Source organism: Leopardus geoffroyi, chromosome C1 (genome assembly GCF_018350155.1).
Source record: "Leopardus geoffroyi isolate Oge1 chromosome C1, O.geoffroyi_Oge1_pat1.0, whole genome shotgun sequence".
NCBI classification, from domain to species: Eukaryota; Metazoa; Chordata; class Mammalia; order Carnivora; family Felidae; genus Leopardus; species Leopardus geoffroyi.
Window position 1 is genome coordinate 131,885,847 of NC_059328.1, and position 21,380 is coordinate 131,907,226.

The 21,380-nt window shown below is 34.3% G+C and overlaps 1 protein-coding gene across 4 annotated transcripts in view; it reads right to left on the bottom strand.

The window, feature by feature from the left end:
- Window positions 1-21,380, bottom strand: part of LRP1B (LDL receptor related protein 1B) — a 1,910,230-nt gene that overhangs the window by 213,224 nt on the left and 1,675,626 nt on the right. For all 4 annotated transcript variants that reach the window (XM_045479681.1, XM_045479680.1, XM_045479683.1 and 1 more), the window contains exons 61-66: window positions 16,663-16,851; window positions 15,673-15,821; window positions 8,950-9,043; window positions 5,158-5,274; window positions 4,921-5,040; window positions 3,376-3,495 (exon numbers count right to left, since the gene is read on the bottom strand). In XM_045479681.1, the coding sequence (XP_045335637.1) occupies window positions 3,376-3,495; window positions 4,921-5,040; window positions 5,158-5,274; window positions 8,950-9,043; window positions 15,673-15,821; window positions 16,663-16,851 (789 nt within the window). The remainder of the gene's footprint in view (window positions 1-3,375; window positions 3,496-4,920; window positions 5,041-5,157; window positions 5,275-8,949; window positions 9,044-15,672; window positions 15,822-16,662; window positions 16,852-21,380) is intronic.

Sequence of the window (21,380 nt, forward strand, 5' to 3'; positions counted from 1 at the left end):
GGGTTCAGGTCATGATCTTGTGGTTCGCAAGTTTGAGCCATGCATTAGGCTCTGTGCTGACAGCTCAGAGCCTAGAGCCTGCTTTGGATTCTGTGTCTCCCTCATTCTCTGCCCCTCCCCTGCTTGTGCTCTGTCTCTCTCACTCTTGAAAATAAATAATAAAACATTTTAAAAAAATAAAGAGAAAAAATGTGTTTCATTTAGGATCTATCAAGGTAAAACACATTACAATGCTAGAACTTTAGAGTTGATAGAAGCCAATTAGATATAAAGCTATAGATAGATATTGCTTCTGAGAAATAAGTTGTTAAGAGCTAGGTGAACTCTAAGAGTAAAGCAGAATCTCCCTCTAAATTTAGCATTGGACCAAGAAAATATAGAAGAAAACTGCAATAAAAATGAGTTACATACAGAGGTTTTGTAACAGAGAACAGGCCAGTCACTCAACAGCACTTCACGCGAATCTACTCTACATCTCGCTGGGCCCTCAACATGAGAAACATTGAAACTTACCTTCTATTCTAGACAAGTTCTGTTCCCACAAAGGAACACAGGACTCAGATTCAAATAATAAGGCCTTAGCTTGATAGGGTTAATTTTAAGAAGTGTTTTTATTTGCTTGTTTTTTTTTTTTTTTTTTTTTTTTGTTGTTGTTGTTTTGCTTTTCCCTACTCAACGCAAGTATTCTGCAAAAGTGTTAACAGACATAGCAAAAATACACGGCATTTCTATTTTTATTGAGGACAGAACAAAGGGGAAGGAGCTAGCCTTTTTAGCCCACCAAGAATAAAGATTGAGAAATGGTACACTAAAATGTGATATAGAAGTTTTTTTAATTAAATTAGTGCCTGCCACAATAAAATTTTATAGTGGTCTAAGGCAAATCAGATGGCAACCTTCTCATCTCTTCTCTCCCTCTTACTGTATGTATGTATGTGTTCGTATACTGATCTGGAACTTATGGCAATGACTGTGGCTGGGAGAAGTCTATATAACTTTAAAACAGAAAACATTTAAATATTTTTCTCTTTACACAGAAAGAATGAAGTGGCTTTATACCAAGTCTACAGAGTAGATGCTTTAGTGTGAAAAAACCTTGGATTCAAGTCCCAGTTCCACCACCTGCAAGCCATGACACTTGGGGTAAGTTATATAACCTCCTTGGGATTCATTTACCTCATCAATAAAATAGGGATAAAGGGTGTCTGGGTGGCTCAGTCAGTTAAGAGTCTGACTCTTGATTTTGGCTCAGGTCATGATCTCAGTTTGTGAGATCCAGCTCTGTGTTGGGCCCTGCACTGATAGCACAGGCCTTGCTTGGGATTCTCTCTTTCTCTCTCCCTCTCCCTCTCTGAATCTCTCTCTCTCTCCAGAGCCCTTATCTCTCTCCCCATATAAATAAACTTTATAAAAATTAGGGATCAGGGCACCTAGATGGCTCTATCAGTTAAGCATCTGACTTTGGCTCAGGTCATGATCTCATGGTGAGTGGGTTTGAGACCCACGTCGGGCTCTGTGCTGATAGCTCAGAGCCTGGAGCCTACTTCAGATTCCATGTCTCCCTCTCTATCTCTCTGTCCCTCCCCTGCTCATGTTCTGTCTCTCTCTCAAAGATGAATAAGCGTTAAAAAGTTTTTCAAAAAAAATAGGGGATAGTAGAGAGATTACGTGAGTACATGACTATAAAGCGTTTAACACATATCCTGGGCTATATGGTAAATACCAAATAAATATTAGGCATTACAGTTATTATAATAATTGATAATTATCAGTTTGATTAATATAATCTGTGACAACAATTAAATAACATCAAAGTAAGGAAGAACAAATTATAGATATTCCATAAAAATATTCATATAGCTAATGTAAGTCATTATTCCTTTTCACTTCCGTAAACCAAAAATACACAAGACTAGCCATTAATATAAAAGAAAACTAGCCAAGAATATAAACTAGTCTGTAAAAGACTTTGATAATTGTTAGGGACAAATCAATAATGACTATACTTCAGGGCTTTGTGAATTGATTATGAAGACCAATTCTACAAAGTGGTAAATGGGGTTTCATGATACTGTAGTAAGTTATTTTGGTTGCATGTTCTGAAGACACAGTCACATGGAAGACAGTATTAGGAAAAACACTTAAAGACACATGATTGTCATTTATTACACATATGTCTCATGAATGTTGTGCAGAAGTGGAATTTCAAAGAACACAATGGGGTTTCATTAGTTTCTTTTTTCTCAGAAGAGGTAATTAAGAGCAGTGTGGAATATAGCAGATGCATTTAACCCAATTTTGGCTCTGAAAGTCTTGGACGTCCTATCTTCAATTTGGAAAAACTTTGTCTTTCTTAATCAATTACCAGATTAAATAATTTTTTGCTTCCCCAACAATGCCATGTTTGGTGTATTCACCTACAACATAGCCTCAGTTACTGTTTAATAAATGTTGATAAAATGAATTTCACATGACAACTACTCTTCATTTCTGTCTTTCCGTTGACATTTTCAAGATAGAATCGAATGTATTAAACAAAATGAGTATGTTCTCCATTTCTGCAACATTAATTAATAAATAATTCTTATAAATAAAACAACTGATCTTAAGTAAAAAAAAAAAAAAGGTTCAGAAACAAATGCCAACTTAGGTGATCGCTGTCATCTACTAAAACAGAAAAGATACTTTTCTTAACTTTCCTTTTATTTCGCCATGTTTAGGAATGGATAACAATCATTGAATGAATGGAAAACCATATGTATTTAAACAAAAAAAAAATGAAGTCTAGAACAATAAAAAGGTAATGTCTTGGGGCGCGTGGGTGGCTCAGTCGGTTAAGCGGCCAACTTTGGCTCAGGTCATGATCTCACGGTCCATGAGTTCGAGCCCCGTGTCAGGCTCTGTGCTGACAGCTCAGAGCCTGGAGCCTGTTTCAGATTCTGTGTCTCCCTCTCTCTGACCCTCCCCCGTTCATGCTCTGTCTCTCTGTCTCAAAAATAAATAAATGTTAAAAAAAATATTTTAAGGTAATGTCGCATTTTTTCTATTCATTAAACGCTAATACCAAGCGCATACTCTAATACAAGATGATGGTTTCGCCTACCTTTTAGATCCATCTTTTTAGAAATAGTTTTGAGTTATATTAAGCAATATTACTCTTCTGCCTTACCCTTCTATAGGTAAAAACAGCTAACCTGAGATTGTTGTTATAAAATAGCTAATCTGAGGTTGTCATGACTCTGCGAGCACAGAGACAAAACTTTCTCATGTAAGACTTCAGTTTCATCAAAATTGTGTTCAAACCCCTTTCACTGTGGCTATGTCAGATGGTGACACAAATGCAATAGGAAAGATCCAGGGTCACAAAACACTCACCACAGTTGGCCTCATCTGATGCGTCCGCACAGTCTGGATCCTCATCACAAACCCACAGCTTGGAAATGCAGTGTTTAGTAGTTTTACATTGGAAATAGTCTGGAGAACAGCTGTTTTCAGCTTAAGAGGAAAAAATCTATTAAAATGTAGTTTTGAACAAAGACAGACACTTTATCTAAAAAATAATTAGACAAACAAATGTTAAGGATAGTCAACTGGAAATGTATCATCTTTTAATTAATAAGGCTCTGAAGGTGAAGAGTTTTAACTTTCATTATCTATAATATATTCCAAATGTCCTTTCCAGTATAAATAAATAAAACCTATTTCTGTAATGATGCATTTGATAAAAATCAGAATTTTCAGAACCTTACCTTGATTAGATATATTTTGAAATTAATTTTAAAAATAAACAGTTCAGAGCCTTTTGGAATAATGTTACCAGATAAATAAGAGTAAGAATTCACACATTCACATTTTTATACATAGAAAACAGACTAAATCAGAACGTATTAGTGAATAAGGAAATAAAAGTCATAAAACTTATCAAACTCTCTACTTGTGTTGAGTTTTTGAGGGAAGAGGAGAACATCTGACTTACACTGTAAACTGCATCACAAATCCTAGTCAGTTTAATGGATCAGCTCCTAGAATGACTAACCATAAAGAACTGGTACTGACTTTATTCTGAATGCACCATCTTAATCAAATTGCTGGGTGACTGCACATTATTTACTGATAAAAGTTTTAGGGGAATAAAATAAAACTTCAGCAAGACAGAAATGTTGACAGCTATTCTGTTGAAACCCTGAAAAACTTGACAGGTACTCTATTGTTCAGATTCTGGTGTGTGTGCGTGTGTGTGTGTGCGTGTGTGTGTGTGTGCATGCCTGTGTGCCTATGTGTATATATGTACATAATATAAACTGTTTGTCTTCCATTTAATCTAATTTGATTTTTGGTGGGGGATGGAGACAAGGGGCAAAAAGAACAGAAGATATTTTACAATTATTCTTTGGAGTATCTTGTTAAAAGACATTAAATAGAATATTATTTACAGTTTTTAACAAATAGTTTTGTTAGGTCATTTTGCTCATCATACATTCAATATGTATTTTATGGGAAAAAAACAATCTCAATTAATGGACTTGATTTCAAGTAACTAATCAATAGAAGAAAATTATCTGTAGCTTCCTACTGTGGACACACACACACAAAATCAGTTTATGAACAAAACACCACAGTCACCTGTAATGTTGGTTTTGTTGCTTCTCTTAAGGATGATGTGAATGAATGCATGTTGTTTCCTGTTTGCCATAATCTTCAGGTAGTTTTCTAAGTAAAGACCACTATGTTTTAATTTTCTCTATCTTCTTTATAGAGAGCTTCTTAAATAACCCATCCCAATAGATACCTATTTGGAGCTATTTGCCCATAATTGGTATTATGGTTTTCTACACTGTGTGGTACATAATAATAATTTTTAGACCATTTTCAGTTGGGACTCAGAAGTAAGATAAGACAGAACATTTTAAGGTGACTTACGACAGTCCCTTTCATCTTCCTCATCTCCACAGTCATCTTGTCCATTACATCTGAGATTTACCGGGATACATTTTTGGTTCTTTGTACACTTGAACTGACCTGACAGGCAGACATGTGTGTCTAAAAGATAGAACAAAAAAAAATTTGTGCTGAAACCTGTGTCTGAATTTAAATCGGCGCACACATAATCAGCTAAGAATTAGATTTATGTTCCTTAGTTAAGATTTAATCACCTACCACAGTTGAGTTCATCAGAATTGTCTCCACAGTCATTCTCTCCATCACAGATGAAAGCAGGAAGAGCACAGAGTCCAGTTCCACACTGGAATCTGCCTGGCTGACATTTAAATTCAGCTAGGGAAGAAAACATACAGGTATCATCAAATGCCAGTCTTAGCTCATGCTTTCTTAAATTTTTTTTTTCAACGTTTATTTATTTTTGGGACAGAGAGAGAGCATGAACGGGGGAGGGGCAGAGAGAGAGGGAGGCACAGAATCGGAAACAGGCTCCAGGCTCTGAGCCATCAGCCCAGAGCCTGATGCGGGGCTCGAACTCACGGACCGCGAGATCGTGACCTGGCTGAAGTCGGACGCTTAACCGACTGCGCCACCCAGGCGCCCCAACTCATGCCTTCTTAAAAAGAGCTTTTCTGACATTAAAAATATTTATTATTTCATTATATTAAACATATTCTAGAGCACATTGTGGATGTCTCACACCTAGGTAGCTATTAGATTCAGATTACAGTACAGCTAAACTGTGAGCAACTCAGATGACCTCCAGATTACATTTCATAAATTAACAGAAATTAATTCCATATGATAATGCATTTTGCCATATTTTTGAGTTTATATAAGAAATAATGATGAGCTGCCTGGGTGGCTCAGTCGGTTAAGCATCTGACTTTGGCTCGGGTCATGATCTGACGGTTGGTGAGTTCAAGCCCCTTGTCAGGCTCTGTGCTGACAGCTCAGAGCCTGGAGCCTCCTTTGGATTCTGTGTCTCCCTCTCTCTCTGCCCCTCTCCTTCTCATGCTCTCTGTCTCTCTCTCAAAAATAAATAAACATTAAAAAAAATTTAAAGACATAATGATGACAATAATCATAAAAATAAAGTGGGATATACTGAGCATCTACTCTGTATTAGACACTGGGCTAGGCCCTTTCACATACAACTACGAATTGAATCTTGTCATAACCTCCTCACCTCCCCATCACCATGACCATTTTATAAATAAGGAAACTAGTTCTCATGGATATTAATTATCACCCAAGGATGTACAAGTTTCAAGTGCCAGACCTGGAATTGAGATCCAGATCTGACTCTGAAGTCTTCTCACAATCTATGTTGCTTGTAATAAAACACTTATCTTTTGGCTGATGATCCTAATGTACATTACTAATCACTGATTTTAACATAATTAATATGCTGCTTAGTTGTTCAAATAAGTCAACCAAATACTAATAAGTGATATTTTAAACGTTCTTCAGAACATTAAGTATGCTTTTCTATTTACAATTAAAAATTTCCTTAACATTAAAAAATAACTCAATATATGCTTGACTTCTATAGAAGTGAGTTCTGAAATGTTTAGAGTAATTTAACTCCAATCTGTAACATTTATTAGTTAATTACACTAAGTGTTTGTGTGATACTTAATTTTCTCACATTCTAAACATGTGAATTTCCTCTATTTCCTGCTGCTTCATATATGATTTTCTTGAATACTCCTTTGCTACTGAACCAACCTTCCCATAAGAAGGGTTACAACTATCCGAGGAGTTTCATGCCTGGGAAATAACTGGGAAGCCATCTGACTTTTAAATATGTCTCTAGAATGGTCTGGAAAATGTAATTACAAACTTATGATGCCAGAGAATTCATGACGCATCACTCTTAAACACATTTATTTAAATAACACTATTGAAGTTTGCAAGTAGGTGAAGCTGGGATTAAGCTTTCCAGCCTTTTCAGGTGAAATTATAGATATTGCCAGCAACCTAGTCCCTGCAAATTTTGATGATGCAGCTATTCACAAATGAATTCTAAACACTCCACAGACTCATGTACATCACTCTCTACCTCACCATAACTCTTAAAATAAAGCTTCATGCCTACAGATGTTCGGTGCTGTTAACCCGTAGACTCCAAGTAAAAGATTATTTACTAAAAGATCACAGAGATAATGTCACCAATAAAAACATGTTGAATTGGTATTTAACCAGGATAAGGATGATGCAGAGACTCTCAGATACCAGATGTCTCTTTGGTTCCCCTCGAAAGACATTAAAGTTATATTTGTTCACCATGCAGTCTGAAAGTGTGTAAATGTGAAAAACTTACTATACTAAATCTTTGGTTAATTTTTCATATCAGTATGGTGATAGCATGATATTCCAGTCAAGATTAAAATTGGAACTCAGGAGATGCAGATATTTTAGAATGGAAAGCATTGGGTGCCACTGACTGTAACTGTAGGTCATTATGGTGGTATTTCCTTAGAGAACATATTAGTGAATCTGGGCAGGGGAGGTCACCTTAATATGAGGACTGATTTAACATATTCATTCTCCTTTATTTCTATAAATTACAAAGTAAGATGCATTAAATTACCATATTGTAGGAAAATTTACTTTATCACAGGGAAATTAATAACTTCCTTTTAATTAGTAAATCTTGGTTGTTCAGCAATGTAATTTCTTGTTTCTTTAATAGTCCTTTTAATTCAATAACTTTAAAAAAGAATAATTCAGGCATAATAGTATACCTATGTCACACAGATATTACTTTCATATATTGCCTATCATAGTGAAAACAAAAATTGTATTAAAAACTCAAAGACCAATGGACATTCCAGAAACATGAAGAGACTATTAGAAAACCAATGACTTCTGTATCTTTTTTCTTTTTCCTTGAATATACAGTTTCTTGCTTTCAAAGATACAAATGAACGATGTGAAACAACTTCAAATGCTTTATACACTTGGTAGTGCCCAAAGAGATTGAATCCATCTCATCTAAGTAACTATCTAGATACCCTAAGTTAAAACAGTTTTGTAATTATGTGGTGGAAAGTTCTACATCAGAAAGCAACTAGTTTTTACTAAGACAGTTTACTGTCTTTCTTTAGTGCAAGCCTAAGGATCTTGAACTCAATTGTCAAGGCCAAATCATGGCACCTATCCACTGAGATTTGACGGAATCATCATTGACTAAAAGCCTCTAACTTGACAGGACAGTATTGGAGTGACCCATGGAGTGAACTATAAAAGTCTATCAAGACAAAGTTTATTGTGTGCCTGTTACAACTGAAGTTACCAGTGATACCTAAATGTATATGTATATACATGTGCCCTATATATATATATATATATATATATATATATATATATATATATATATAGTGCCCTATACACACACACACACACACACATATATACAAACACATGTGCATATATATGTATGTATGGATGGATGGATGGATGTATATGACACCTAACCGTGCCAATTACAGTTTGAGTCAAAATATAATTGGTAGTCATTTTAAGGCAACTAATAAGAGCATACTAAATTGCTAAAGAACAAACTAATGATTTATATTGGAAAAATCTTGCTTTTAAGGAATTTTCAGTATTTTAATACTGTCAGAAAAATTGAAAGATTAATCCCTTAAAGTAAGATTTTAGTTATTGAGTGGAATTCTAAAAACTTGCCCAGTTTTGCTTCTAATTTGGTGACATATCCAGTCAAAATCATGCTGAATGTTACTATACTGATCACTACATGAGTGTAATTATACTACGAGTAAGAAATTTTAAGACAAAACAATAACACAAATTACTGACAGCATCATTCTAAATGCAATAGTTAACAGAGACATACTCAAGATATTTTAACAATTTTTGTTACATTTTTAAAGATTTTGGAAAAGCATCAGAAGGAAATATTTAAGGTCTTGCTTTAATTTTCAAGAACTGGGATTTGAGGAACTCTTAATTCTAAATTCCTACATTCACTGATGTACTCACGACAGTCATCAGGTTCGTCAGATCCGTCTCCACAGTCATCCACAGTGTCACATTTCCACCAGAATGGAATACATTTATCAGTTTTGCAACGAAACTTAAAAAAAGAAAAAAAGAAAACGAAGAAAGTTTGAAGAACCCTATCACCATATACAATAAATATTTAAAAACTCACCAGGGCTAAGCAGCCTAACCTACTCTCTTGATACAAATGTGAACTGTGGTGGTCTTAGAGCATTCCACAATAAGGAATAAATGCACAACAAGCAACATAATTATCTGCCAGGAAAGCATAATGTTCAGGAAAACCTCCCGGGATTTCCAGAGCACAGACAAGCTTACCCATTTACATATTATCTATGACTGCTCTTGTACCATAACAACAGTGATGTAGTTGCTACAGAGACTACAGGGCCAGCAAACTTAAAATATTTATTACCTAGGCCTTTAGAAGAAGCTTGCCAAATGATGAATATGGATAAAAATCCATAGAAATATTAGGAAAAGGTATCCAGAATTAATTGAAAAGTTGAATTAATTTAGTTAATTTGATTTAAGATAATTGAATTGCATTTTCTTAGCAATCTTAGACAATTTGATTAATATCAATCTGTCTCTGTTCCTTAGTCTCCAAATGAGGAGCTTAAGATAATCTGGATGATCCTTTCCAGCACTGTCATGTTGTGATTTCATGGAATTTTCTGAACACACAGCCTTTAGCCATAATCAATATCTGTCCACATAAATTTTAAGGGCACTTCTTTAAAGTACTTAAAACCAGTAAAGTTTTTTTCAGTTTTCAAAATTCTTAATAAATACACACGATCTTTTAGGATAAATAAAATAAATTGTCATAACTAAAAAATAGGTACAAAAATTGCACTAGAAAGTTAAATAGGCAAGGAAGACTTTATTTAAGACTATGGCAATAGAGGAGAGAGATTGCACTGAACTTCACTGACACAAAATGCAGGGAATGGGTTTAACCTAAGGGATAAACTAATGGAAGAGTATAGTCAACATGAATAGACTATCTGCTTAGTGGTACTTATCAAAACTGGGCTCCTACCTTCCAACAGAGACTGAGACAGGCTTGGACTATCTTTTCTGATGATTAAAAAAATTTTTTTAAAGCTTATTCATTTTTGAGAGATAGAGCATGAGCATGAGTGGGGTGGGGGGTGGTTGGGGCAGAGAGGGAGGGAGATACAGGATCTGAAGCAGGATCACGGATCTGAGCTGTCAGCATAGAACCCAGTGCAGGGCTTGAACTCATGAACCATGATATCATGACCTGAACCGAAGTCGGATGCTTAACCAACTGAGACCCTGGTACCCCTTGATGATTAAATTTCTATGGGGTGGTTCCCAGGACCTTGAGGAAGATATTGCTGGGCTATAAAACTGGCAGGAGGCTGGGAGAAAATTTACATCTCAAAGGGGCAGAGAAATAATTCACAATTATAAGTTTTCTAAGGTAAGAACTCTAAAAAAAGTGATTCAGGGCCTACAGTCAGGAAGAAACCATCTCAAGCTGAGGAATATTAAGGCTATTTTGGTCAATGACTTACCACCCCGTATTACATCTTCCTCTACAAAGCCTGGCAAAGAACCTAGCAAATAATAAATGTATCTAATTTACAATGAACAGTGGCATGTCAAAAAAGAAAGGTAAAAAAATAAGGTTGTAACAGATTTTTTTGCTGAATATTAATTTTTTGAATATTATATTATTTTTAAAAAATAGAAACATTGAAGAAAACTGCTGTAATGAAACTTGTTCTCAAGATTATCCAAAACACTATTCACTGACATATTTATTAATGTATTTTATTTGTTCTATCATTCTTTCCATTTAAAATAGTTAAAAATTATAAGGAAAATAACAATTCTATTACTTAAACAACATTTCTTTTTAACTCCCTTTTTTTTTTTTGTCACAAACCATCAAGTGAAAGATTAACAATAGAGAAACTAGTTGAAAATGTTATATGATAGCATTTACTTATAAGCCATTTAGCACACAAGTAACTTTTTGCTAGAAATATATTTCAGAAGGTTTTTATTGGATTTTTTTTATAAAAAGGTGAACTGAATTCCAATTCTCATCCTGAAACAGGGGTTATTTTATTCTCATAAAATAAAAGAAACTAAAGAAAATCACACTTTACATACAAAGCATACATGTATCTAAAATAATTGGCATTAAAAATTTACAGTATTAAAACCAAGCAATAGATAAAGTTTAGCAATTTTTTTCCAGCACTATCAAATTATTTTTGTCTTTATTTCAACAGAAATTCAGGGAAAAGCATGTATACAAAATTTATCTGGAATTGAAAATATTAGTTTGATAATTTTCTAAAATTTATTAGTTTTCTTTCTGAAGTGTTTCTGTTATAATTCTCATGTGAGTGACCTGAACGCAAGGTGACATTTATCTCAGCGTGCTGTATGCCAGACAGATATGTAACAGAGAAAACTACAGCCTAGGTTTAATTTTGTTGAATGAATTGGATTATTAGTAAGCTAAAAGTATTGGGGCGCCTGGGTGGTTCAGTTGGTTAAGTGTTGGACTCTTGATTTAGGCTCAGGTCATGATCTCACAGTTCTGAATTCAAATCCCACCTTAGGCTCCCCACTGTCTGACAACATGGAGCCTGCTGGGATTTTCTTTCTCCATCCCTCCCTCTCTCTGGCCCTCCCCTGCGTGCGTTCTACACATTCTCTCTCGAAATAAATAAACGTGAAAAACAAAAAGAAAAGAAAATACTATTACTTTCTTCAAGTAAGAGAGAATTTGATGCTAGCCTTTGCTGAAGTTCTTTGGAGATCATGAAGTTGATTAAAGGCAGATTTACATTATTTTCTTAAATAAGAGAGTGATTTTTTTTCCCCAGTAGCAATATGGGAGGGAATAGAGCACTGTGAATCCAAGGCAAGAGCTGACTGTTTAACTGATTTTCTCGTATTTGCTTAGCCTGTGGTCATGTCTGTGGTGGTTTTCATAAATTACCACAGGAAAAATATTACCTTTATAGATAGTGACTGTCTGGGGATATAAGGCTAACTCTGAAAGCAATTGCCCTGAACATTAAACATTTCCAGTCATTACAGTATATCAAAGTACATTAGTAAGAGGATTTCATACCTCCTGAGTATATTCATAGTCTCCCCAATCAAGATTTGAAAATATCTAAAATACATATTTTAAAACTCACTACATATGCCTGATTTAAATAAACACCAACTGTTGGAATTATATATGATATGACGATTGTTCTTGCCATTTCCTTTTTAATAAGAACATAAAAAGGTTTTGAGCTAAGAGAAGGCCAGGGTAAAATATACTTATGATGTTACTTTTTATGCTAATCAACATTTTATTCATTACCCTCAGAGGACGATTTCTTTTATTTTGTGTCTGGGCTTCATTTTTCTCATACTTAAATACAGTAACTTAAAAAAGATAAATGCTAAATATAAATATAAAACATTCTTCATGGTAAATGTTCTCCAAGACTAATATCTTCATAAAATAAATTGCAAACTGCAATTATCACCCACAAGAAGAAGCTATAAAGAAACTACTAAATACACGTCTATTAAAATGGATACAAGTATCAAATGCAAATCCTGCATACACAAGTGAAGTTTACTTGTGATAGAGAAAGTCTCCATTTAAAAAATAAGTAAAGCTATTTTTAATTAATTCTTTATTAGGAAATAAAAATAATTTAAATTTAATATTTGAAGTAATAAATGATATAAGAATTGGATTTAATCTTGATTTTTTAATAGATTTTTATGTTCATTTTAAATTCTAATAGAATTCTTACTGGTATGATTTGTCTATTTTATTTTTCTAAAAATCAGTATCATTCAAGGGATATATCGTTGGTTGCATTCATTAGATGTTAAAAAATAAAAATCTTTGGGTAAGATAAACTTAAAATATAACACTTTGGTCAGACTGTTTAATAGTATGATTCTAAAATGTCTATATTATTTGCTTCACTTCAATTTCAAACCTCACTAAAAATTGTGTTTCTATGAACCGACTTTTCTGCAAGAAGTGTACAGTCGATAGTTTCTTTTCTTTTCTCACTGCATCAGGAAAAAATCAGCAGCAAATGGTTGCATAAACCATAAGACTTGCTGGGATAACCACTAAGGGATTGCATTAATAGTTCTTCATTAAGTTTTTCATAAAAATGAAAAAAATTAAGTGACGACTCTTCTTTTCAGGAAGTACTGCTGACAACAAAGATGTTGGACCCACAATTTGGTTCACTGTTGTTCTGTCTTGATCTTGAATTTTTAAAAATTTTCATGTAAAAACAGTATTGGGGTATTTTAAAGTTGTAAATATTTTCATCATGTCACCATTGATACCAAACTGGGAAATAATTTAATTACATGAGTAATTTTTTTTCTGGATATTCATTTCATTGATCTGATTTTTTTTTGTCACTGAATAAGTATAACTATAGGTTATCTTATATAATAATTTGAAAGGTTTTATCCCTTTTATGATTATATAAAGGCTGATGTTTGACTCCCTATGTCCTACTATTTGAGGTATTCCTCTGGGTGTCAGGCAGCCTTTGGCTTTACTCTATTTCTGGCTGGCTCCTGAGGCTCATCACACTAGAAGTAGGGTAGGCAGGCATCATTTCTACCAAGTCACCTAAGACCAGTGTTACCTCAATAGAGTGACTCATGAATCACTCCAGAACAAAGGACCGGAGGTTACTTCAGAATAACCTGGAGTTTAAGCAGGAGATTTGTCTAAACTAAACAGCACTAACAGGAGTTATATTTAAAAAATATTTAAAAACCAGGTGCCAGGTTGGCTCAGTCAGTTAAGCATCGACTTTGGCTCACATCATCATGTCACAGTTGTTGAGTTTGAGTCCCACGTCTGGCTCTGTGCTGACTGCTCAGAGCCTGCAGCCTGCTTCAGGTTCTCTGTCTCTCTCTCTCTGCCTCTCTCTCTCAAAAATAAATAAACATGAAAAAATATTTAAAAACCTGTGATTTCTCCCTTAAATTTTCTCTCTAGGAATAATTAAGTTGCTTATTTCATGTCTCACTGTGACTTAAATATCTAGTTCTCTAAAGATAATGTATTTTAGTTACACAAACAGGGGACTATAATTAGAACACACTTTGTAAAGAAAGAAGAAACTGTGACCCGTGCTTCCAATTACACATCAGAACCTCCTGATGGCAGCTGACACTACTTGCACAAATCCCCTTAAATACATTTTGGTTGCACTCACTATAGGGCAAGGGCAATAACAGCACTTACTGTGTACCAAGACTTTTTCCATTGAATCGCCAAAATAGTGGCCTGGATATATTACATTTCCATTTAAAATATGAGAAAACTGAGGCATCAACAGTCTAAATAACAAACCCAGGATAAATTCAGCCAATTTAAGCAGAGTCAGGGTTACAGTCACAGTGAATCTGGCTTCAGTGTATGTGCCTTAACCTCCACACATACTGCCTTCCTCAAAGTGGTCTGGTCTTCTGCATTTATACCATTTTTCAATGGTGATACTCATAGTGATAACTTGAGAAGCTGGGTGAACTCGTATTAGCTTCTCCATTCTGAAACTAAGCACATCCTGAGAGAAATTCAGTGTTGTGCCATGAATTAACTGCTAGAATTAGAAAACTAGCAAATTCAAGACACAGAATTCCAAGAACAAATTTAGTAATTTTATTTTTATTTTTTTTTTTATTTTTTATTTATTTTTTTTTTTAATTTTTTTTTCAACATTTATTTATTTTTGGGACAGAGAGAGACAGAGCATGAACGGGGGAGGGGCAGAGAGAGAGGGAGACACAGAATCGGAAACAGGCTCCAGGCTCTGAGCCATCAGCCCAGAGCCCGACGCGGGGCTCGAACTCACGGACCGCGAGGATCGTGACCTGGCTGAAGTCGGACGCCCAACCGACTGCGCCACCCAGGCGCCCCGAAATTTAGTAATTTAAAAAAAATCATAGTTTCTTTGACAATTTTATCTTAAATAACAGAATGACTCAAATATAACAAAATTAAATCTTATAATGTCATATGACTGTTACCTAAAATTTGAAAGTAATAATGTTAAGTTCATGCAACTACCATCGAGTAGAAATTTTAATGCCTTTACTGAAAACAATTACATGCTGAAGAAAAAGAGGTTTTAGAATGAAATTATTTAGATCATATAATATTTCAATAAAAATATCTAGAAACCTACTTTTTGTCTAATTCATCTTTTCCACATCACTTGCTCTGAGGAATGGGAGAGGAGCAGAGATGGTGATAGAGCAGATTATCTAGGGAGAATTTTTTCTTTGTTTAAGCTGCATATAGGTATGCCTCAACCACCTTGCCTTCATCAAATATGTCAGATCTCTTCTGATGGTTCTGTTATGGCCACTCATGATTTGAACCACTGTTCTGTGCAGAGCTGTGTAAAACTGGTTTTCAGGTTTGATTTTGTTTCTCTTTTTTCCTCTATTTCCTAAGGTCTCATTCTAATGATATACACTGATTGCTTTTCCCTTACTCTGTGACCCCTGTATATGATGTATAAAATGTTATGCTAAACAACAACGAAAAAATGACATTTCAAAATGGTTTAAGCCAATAAACAAAGTTCAGGCAAAATCTTTCTAACAGCTCGATAATACACCCCATGAAATGATTTCTAGACCTCTACTGACCTGACTGGCTGTGCAGTTGGATAAGCAAGTCCTGTTGTCAGCTGCAAGATAGAAGTTGGTGGGACATGCACAGGTGTGAGTCTTTCCGGGGGCTAAGAGGCACAGATGACTGCAACCGCCATTATTCATCATGCAGAGATGTTTAGAGACTATAGATGAGAAAGAAACAACAAAATAGAATAATCAAGACCAATAATATAGCATGGGATCAGAGATAGGACATTTAAACTTCATAAGTTGTAGAATTTTATAATCAAGAATTCATCAAGGTCATAAATATAATTGTATTTTATGATAAATTTTACTCATTGTCCAATGGCATTAATTTTGCCATTAAAAAACTTTAAGGATACATTTCACAAAAACAAGCATTTTAGTAGAAAAAACTTGTCCATCAGAAAAATACAGACTAAAAGCATTTTGGATGAAGACAAACATATGTTTTGAAATATAAATGTAAAATAAAACAACGGAACAATGAGCTACAACTAATAGTGTAGTGGCCTTGTTTTCTAAGCCAAATAGTGTTTTAAGCAAAATAATCAAATATTTATTCCATAAGGCCTGATAGAATTCCTACTAGACATATGTTGAAGCAAATTTGATATATTCCTCATTTTTAGAGCCCCATAGATACTTAAATATAATTCCTTTTACCCAGCATTCCAGAAAGTAAGGATCCTATGTCTATTTTGTAAATAAATCATTTCAAGAATGCATTCTTTATTTCTCCAACTACATGTATTATTGTCACTTCAACTTAATGTTTCAACAAATTAATAATTCTCTGTACTATTATTGAGTTTCTAATCATATTCCTTAATAGACATATTTGATATCAACTGAATTCATCCTATACAATTATGCTACATAATGAAATCTGGTACTCATTCTCAAAAATAAATTTACACTTAACCATGAAGGAAACAAAAATGGAATGTTACTAAAAGATGTTGATGCGCTTATGGAAATCATGGAAAGAATAATTACCATCAGGTTGTCTATAAGAATGATACACCTGGATATCTGTGATGGCATGCCATGAGTTAATCAGTGAGAGTCTGTCTGCTCCAGAGGTTTTATGGGCACGGCTGAGTGACTTGGTTTTCCCATCAGTCCAGTAGATGTAGTCTTCAAACAATGTTAGTGCAATCACCCCTGGAATATCTTGATTAGGGACTGTAATAGGAGATGGTAAGATTAATGTTCAGTCTTGGAAGACTGCCAGTTAAAATATTCAATACTACATGGGCTGACAGATACAACTGCTACAGAACTTCATGTGAATAATTGCTGTGACAACCTGTCAGGCCAGCAAGGTTCTTTATTACCGGTTAAGAGAATGCAGGATCTGGCACAGGAGTTTGCTTTGCTCAGAGTTAGCCTGATTCGACCACTAGGAAGAAATGAATGCAATCCTGCTCACAAATAATGGAGGCTTCAACAGAAAGAAATACCATTCAATATATATATATATATATATATATATATATATATATATATATATATATCTCCATCCATCCAGTTTTTCCCAACTTAAATCCTTAAATCTACAGGTCGTTGTACTGTTTTCTCCCACTTTCAAATTGATTAAATTATATATCCAGGATGAGATGTTTACCTCCTTGGAGATAAAGTGACTATAAGACTACTATAAACTATTTTTAGTCACTGAGATTTTATGAATATTTCTACATGCAAGATGAGCTGGCATAGGGATGAAGGAAAATAAGTGTGGCAGACCACAATGTATTAGGCAGGTTTAACAGTCATAAAACTGTTTAGTTGCAGGTTAAAATTATTTCCTAATTATACTTTCATTATAGGACTAGGTTTAAATGTGAAGAGTAGATTGAGCATCACAAATGTGAATTTTTCATTCAAGAGATTCCAGGGTCCTAAAAGGTACATGAGATATAATAAATTTGTTTGGTGATTTAAGATTAAGTAACTTTAAAATATGATAGAATTTTCTTCAAAAAATTTTCAAAAGCTATAAATAAAAAAATGGAAATTCCTTAATTTGCACAAGCATTCCAATATTTCTCCATATTTATTTTCAGATCTATTAGAAATTCTGAGAAACTGTTCATTAATGAAAAAAGGTACTGTAAGCCCAGTAATAAGTACCTTTTTATAACAGATTTTCATGACTGAGAATTAATGTATGGCATATTCCTGAGTAGTAACTGAAAAACTATCAAAATTTCAAGCACAATTGGTTAGTTTTGTTCAAGTGGGCCAAATGTGGTCAGAGAATTCACTATCACTCAGAGAAAATAGAAATAAAAGCAATAAGATGAGACTCCTCCAAATAGATTACACGTTAAACCACTGATGACTATCACTGTAGGGTCTAGCCAGAACTCCATCTCAGAATAGATACTATGTCTATGAAGGAAGTAAAACTCAAGCAAAATCCATATGTGTACACTTTTGATGCAAGTACTCAAACTGAATGATCTGTGTATTCCTACAGACATGGAGTCTATTGCCACAATGATATGTGGAATTGGATAGAAAGATGAAAAGGACACTTTACCAGAATGAATTATATCTGAGTTACTTACACAAACTATTCCCATTTTCCCTCGTTAGGTGTACAAATTCATTCCAGAAAGATAAAACAAATGTGGCAAAATGTTAAAAACCAGGTTAATCTTGGTGATGGGTGATTATAACAGTCTCTCAACATATATGTATGTTTGGAAATTTTCAAAATAAAATGAAAATTGGCAGAGTAAGTTGAAACCCCCAGAAAGATCAACTCACATTTCCTTAGATGCAAAGTAAATAATCTCATCATTAAATACAGGCTCAAAAATTTAATCATCATTTTAAAAGAATCTCTGTCCACCAGAGATTTAATGTATATATAAAAAGTAGAGTCATTGTAAGAATTTGACTATGAACATCTCCAATGTTGCGTAGTTTTTTGTAACTATTTAGTAAGTAACTATGGCTGACATTTGTTAAGCACTTTGATACCAGGAAGTTGGCCAGTGTGGTTCTCAGTGGGAGGGGGAGGCAATTCTGGCCCCAAAACAAAAAATGATCACACTCAAATATTAATAGTTCTGAGGTTGAGAAACCCTGTGATACGATATCTACTTTATATATCTTATTTAATATTCATAATTTTATTGTATAGTAGATAGATCTCACTTTGCAGATGGGAAAGCTAAGATCTAGATAATTTAAGTAATTTGACCAAAGAGGGGGATTAAAAACAAGTAAATGAGAATCTAAATCAGACTCTGGCTGTTGAGTTCTTTGCCACTTTACCTACTAGCACTGTTTTCAAGAAAGCTAGCCTAGTAGGATAAAGTGTTGGTATAGACTGAACTGTTTCCTCCTCCCCCCAGGATGACTGTATCTGGAGGCAGAAAAGAGTGGGGTCCTAATCCAATGTGACCAATGTCCTTATAAGAAAGAAGCAGACAGCAGGGGAGTACACATACAGAGAAAAGGTTATGTGAAGACACAGGAAGAAGATGACCATCTATAAGCCAAGAAAAGAGGCCTCAGAACAAATCAAGTCTGCCACCACCCTGGTCTTGGACTTCCAGCCTCCAGAACTGTGAAAAACTAAACTGCTGTTGTTTAAGACTCCCAGCTTGTGTATTTTGTTATAGCAGCCTTAGTAAGCTACTAGAAGTATATAAAGCAATGACAAATTTCATAAGCTCCATATGAAAGTCAGTTTACTTAATTACTTGATTGAAATTAAGTGATTTTTTTTCTGTGATTTTCAGACATGGGGAAAATTAAGTACTGGACAAGTTTACTATCCCTAATCTTATAGTGATTACTCACCAGAAAAATCTCTGTTATCAGATAATCAATATAAATTGATGGAGATCAGAAAGGTGAACTCTTATTTCAGAAGAAGGATGGCACACAGCTGAATGTACAGAGAATATAGAAAAGGTCAAAGTGAAGAAAATTAGCCCATTTGCCCACAGTGACCATCTGTTTGATTTAATCCCTTATTTGATATTGGCGTAAAGAATAGGAATGTCACTCTAGTGGCTTTATAAGCCCGCTCCAGGACTGCTCATTTGGCAAACATGTTTATTTCCCTAACAGCATCACATACAACCACCAGAATATTTATTCTTGAGAAAACAAAGTGAAAACACCAACTTGAGTTAATGAGATGAAATCCATTCCCATACATCTAATACTACAGTAGCTCCAACAATCTATTCTCTAAGAGACGGTGAAAAGTTCACTTAATAGCCACAAACAATGCCCATGAAAATCAAGCAAAACAAAAAAGCAAAATAAACAAACAAAATATTTTTATATTGCCTTTCTAGGAGTTCAGCTCACAAGTGGGCAGTATGCTTTATTTCTTCTTTAGGACTTAAATCTCTACAACAAGTTACTTGACTATTTGCTTAAGCTTCTGTGAAGAAAAAATCGCCATATATTAACTGCTAAATGATAAGTATAAATAAATGCATGCCATGTTTGTTTTTCCATCAACAGATGTTGAATTTAGGCCGCATTGAGATTAAAAGAGATGTTCCAAGCCAAATCATCATATATTTTGGTATAAGAAACTTTCCTGATTTAGAATGAGTAAAATAAAATTGCTTATTTTGGGTTGTCTCTTTATTTGTTTACTTATTTTTGCTTTGTAAATATGTATGCATATATGTATACATGCATTTATAAAATACATGCATGCACATTTGTAATACATTTATTACATATATGACTATATATTCATATATAATTCATAATAAGTTCATAATAAGTCCATATAAATATAAACATGGAATGTGATGGCATGAAAGAAACATTTAACAAATTCACTGAGATGTGGTTGTGTTTATGGAAAAAGTAGTCAATGTTTGCTAAAAACAATAAAGGCTATCCTTTTTAAGAGAAAAATAATATGACCAATTGTCATATAGAAGACTGCACTTGCTTAATTAAAACACAAATGTGAAAAATAAACATAGGAAGCTTTCATTTATAGGTATTCAGTAGATATATTAAAAAAAGGACAGAAAAAATAGAACTATTGTGTGGGCTGCAGTTTAACAGGTATTTATTATATCCTTAAAGCCTATTTTAAAGCTGCTTTCTGTAGTTAAGTCTCTATTCCGGATAAGAGCCTTATTTATTGTACTACTTCCAGCATTTCACTCAAGTACTAGGCTCCTAATTTTTATCTTATAGACTGTATCTATCAGAATAAAGAAGTTGGTGTTTTGCAAAAAAATAAATCAAAGGATACTCTTTATGGAGTTTTTCCTTTTTTTTTAAAGTTTATTTATTTATTTTGAGTGAGAGAGAAAGCTCAAGTTGGGGAAGGGCAGAGAGAGAGGGGGGGGAGAGGGAGAGGGAGAGGGAGAGAGGGAGGGAGAGAGAGAGAGAGAGAGAGAGAGAGAGAGAGAGAGAGAGAGAGAGAATCTCAAGCAGGCTCCACGCTGTGAGTGCAGAGCCTGATGTGGGGCTCAAACTCACAAATTATGAGATCATGACCTGAGCTGAAATCAGATGCTTAACTGACTGAGCCACTCAGGCACCCCTGGAGTTTTTCCTTTTTAGTTAGGTTGGATGCTATCCTATTAATGTTCCTAGTAATTATGGCAAATAGAAAACGTGGAAATCCAGAATATGCTTTTGGCTTAACCAATGCCTCACAGTTAGAGTTATTCTATTACAATACTCTTGATTATTCATTTTTTTTT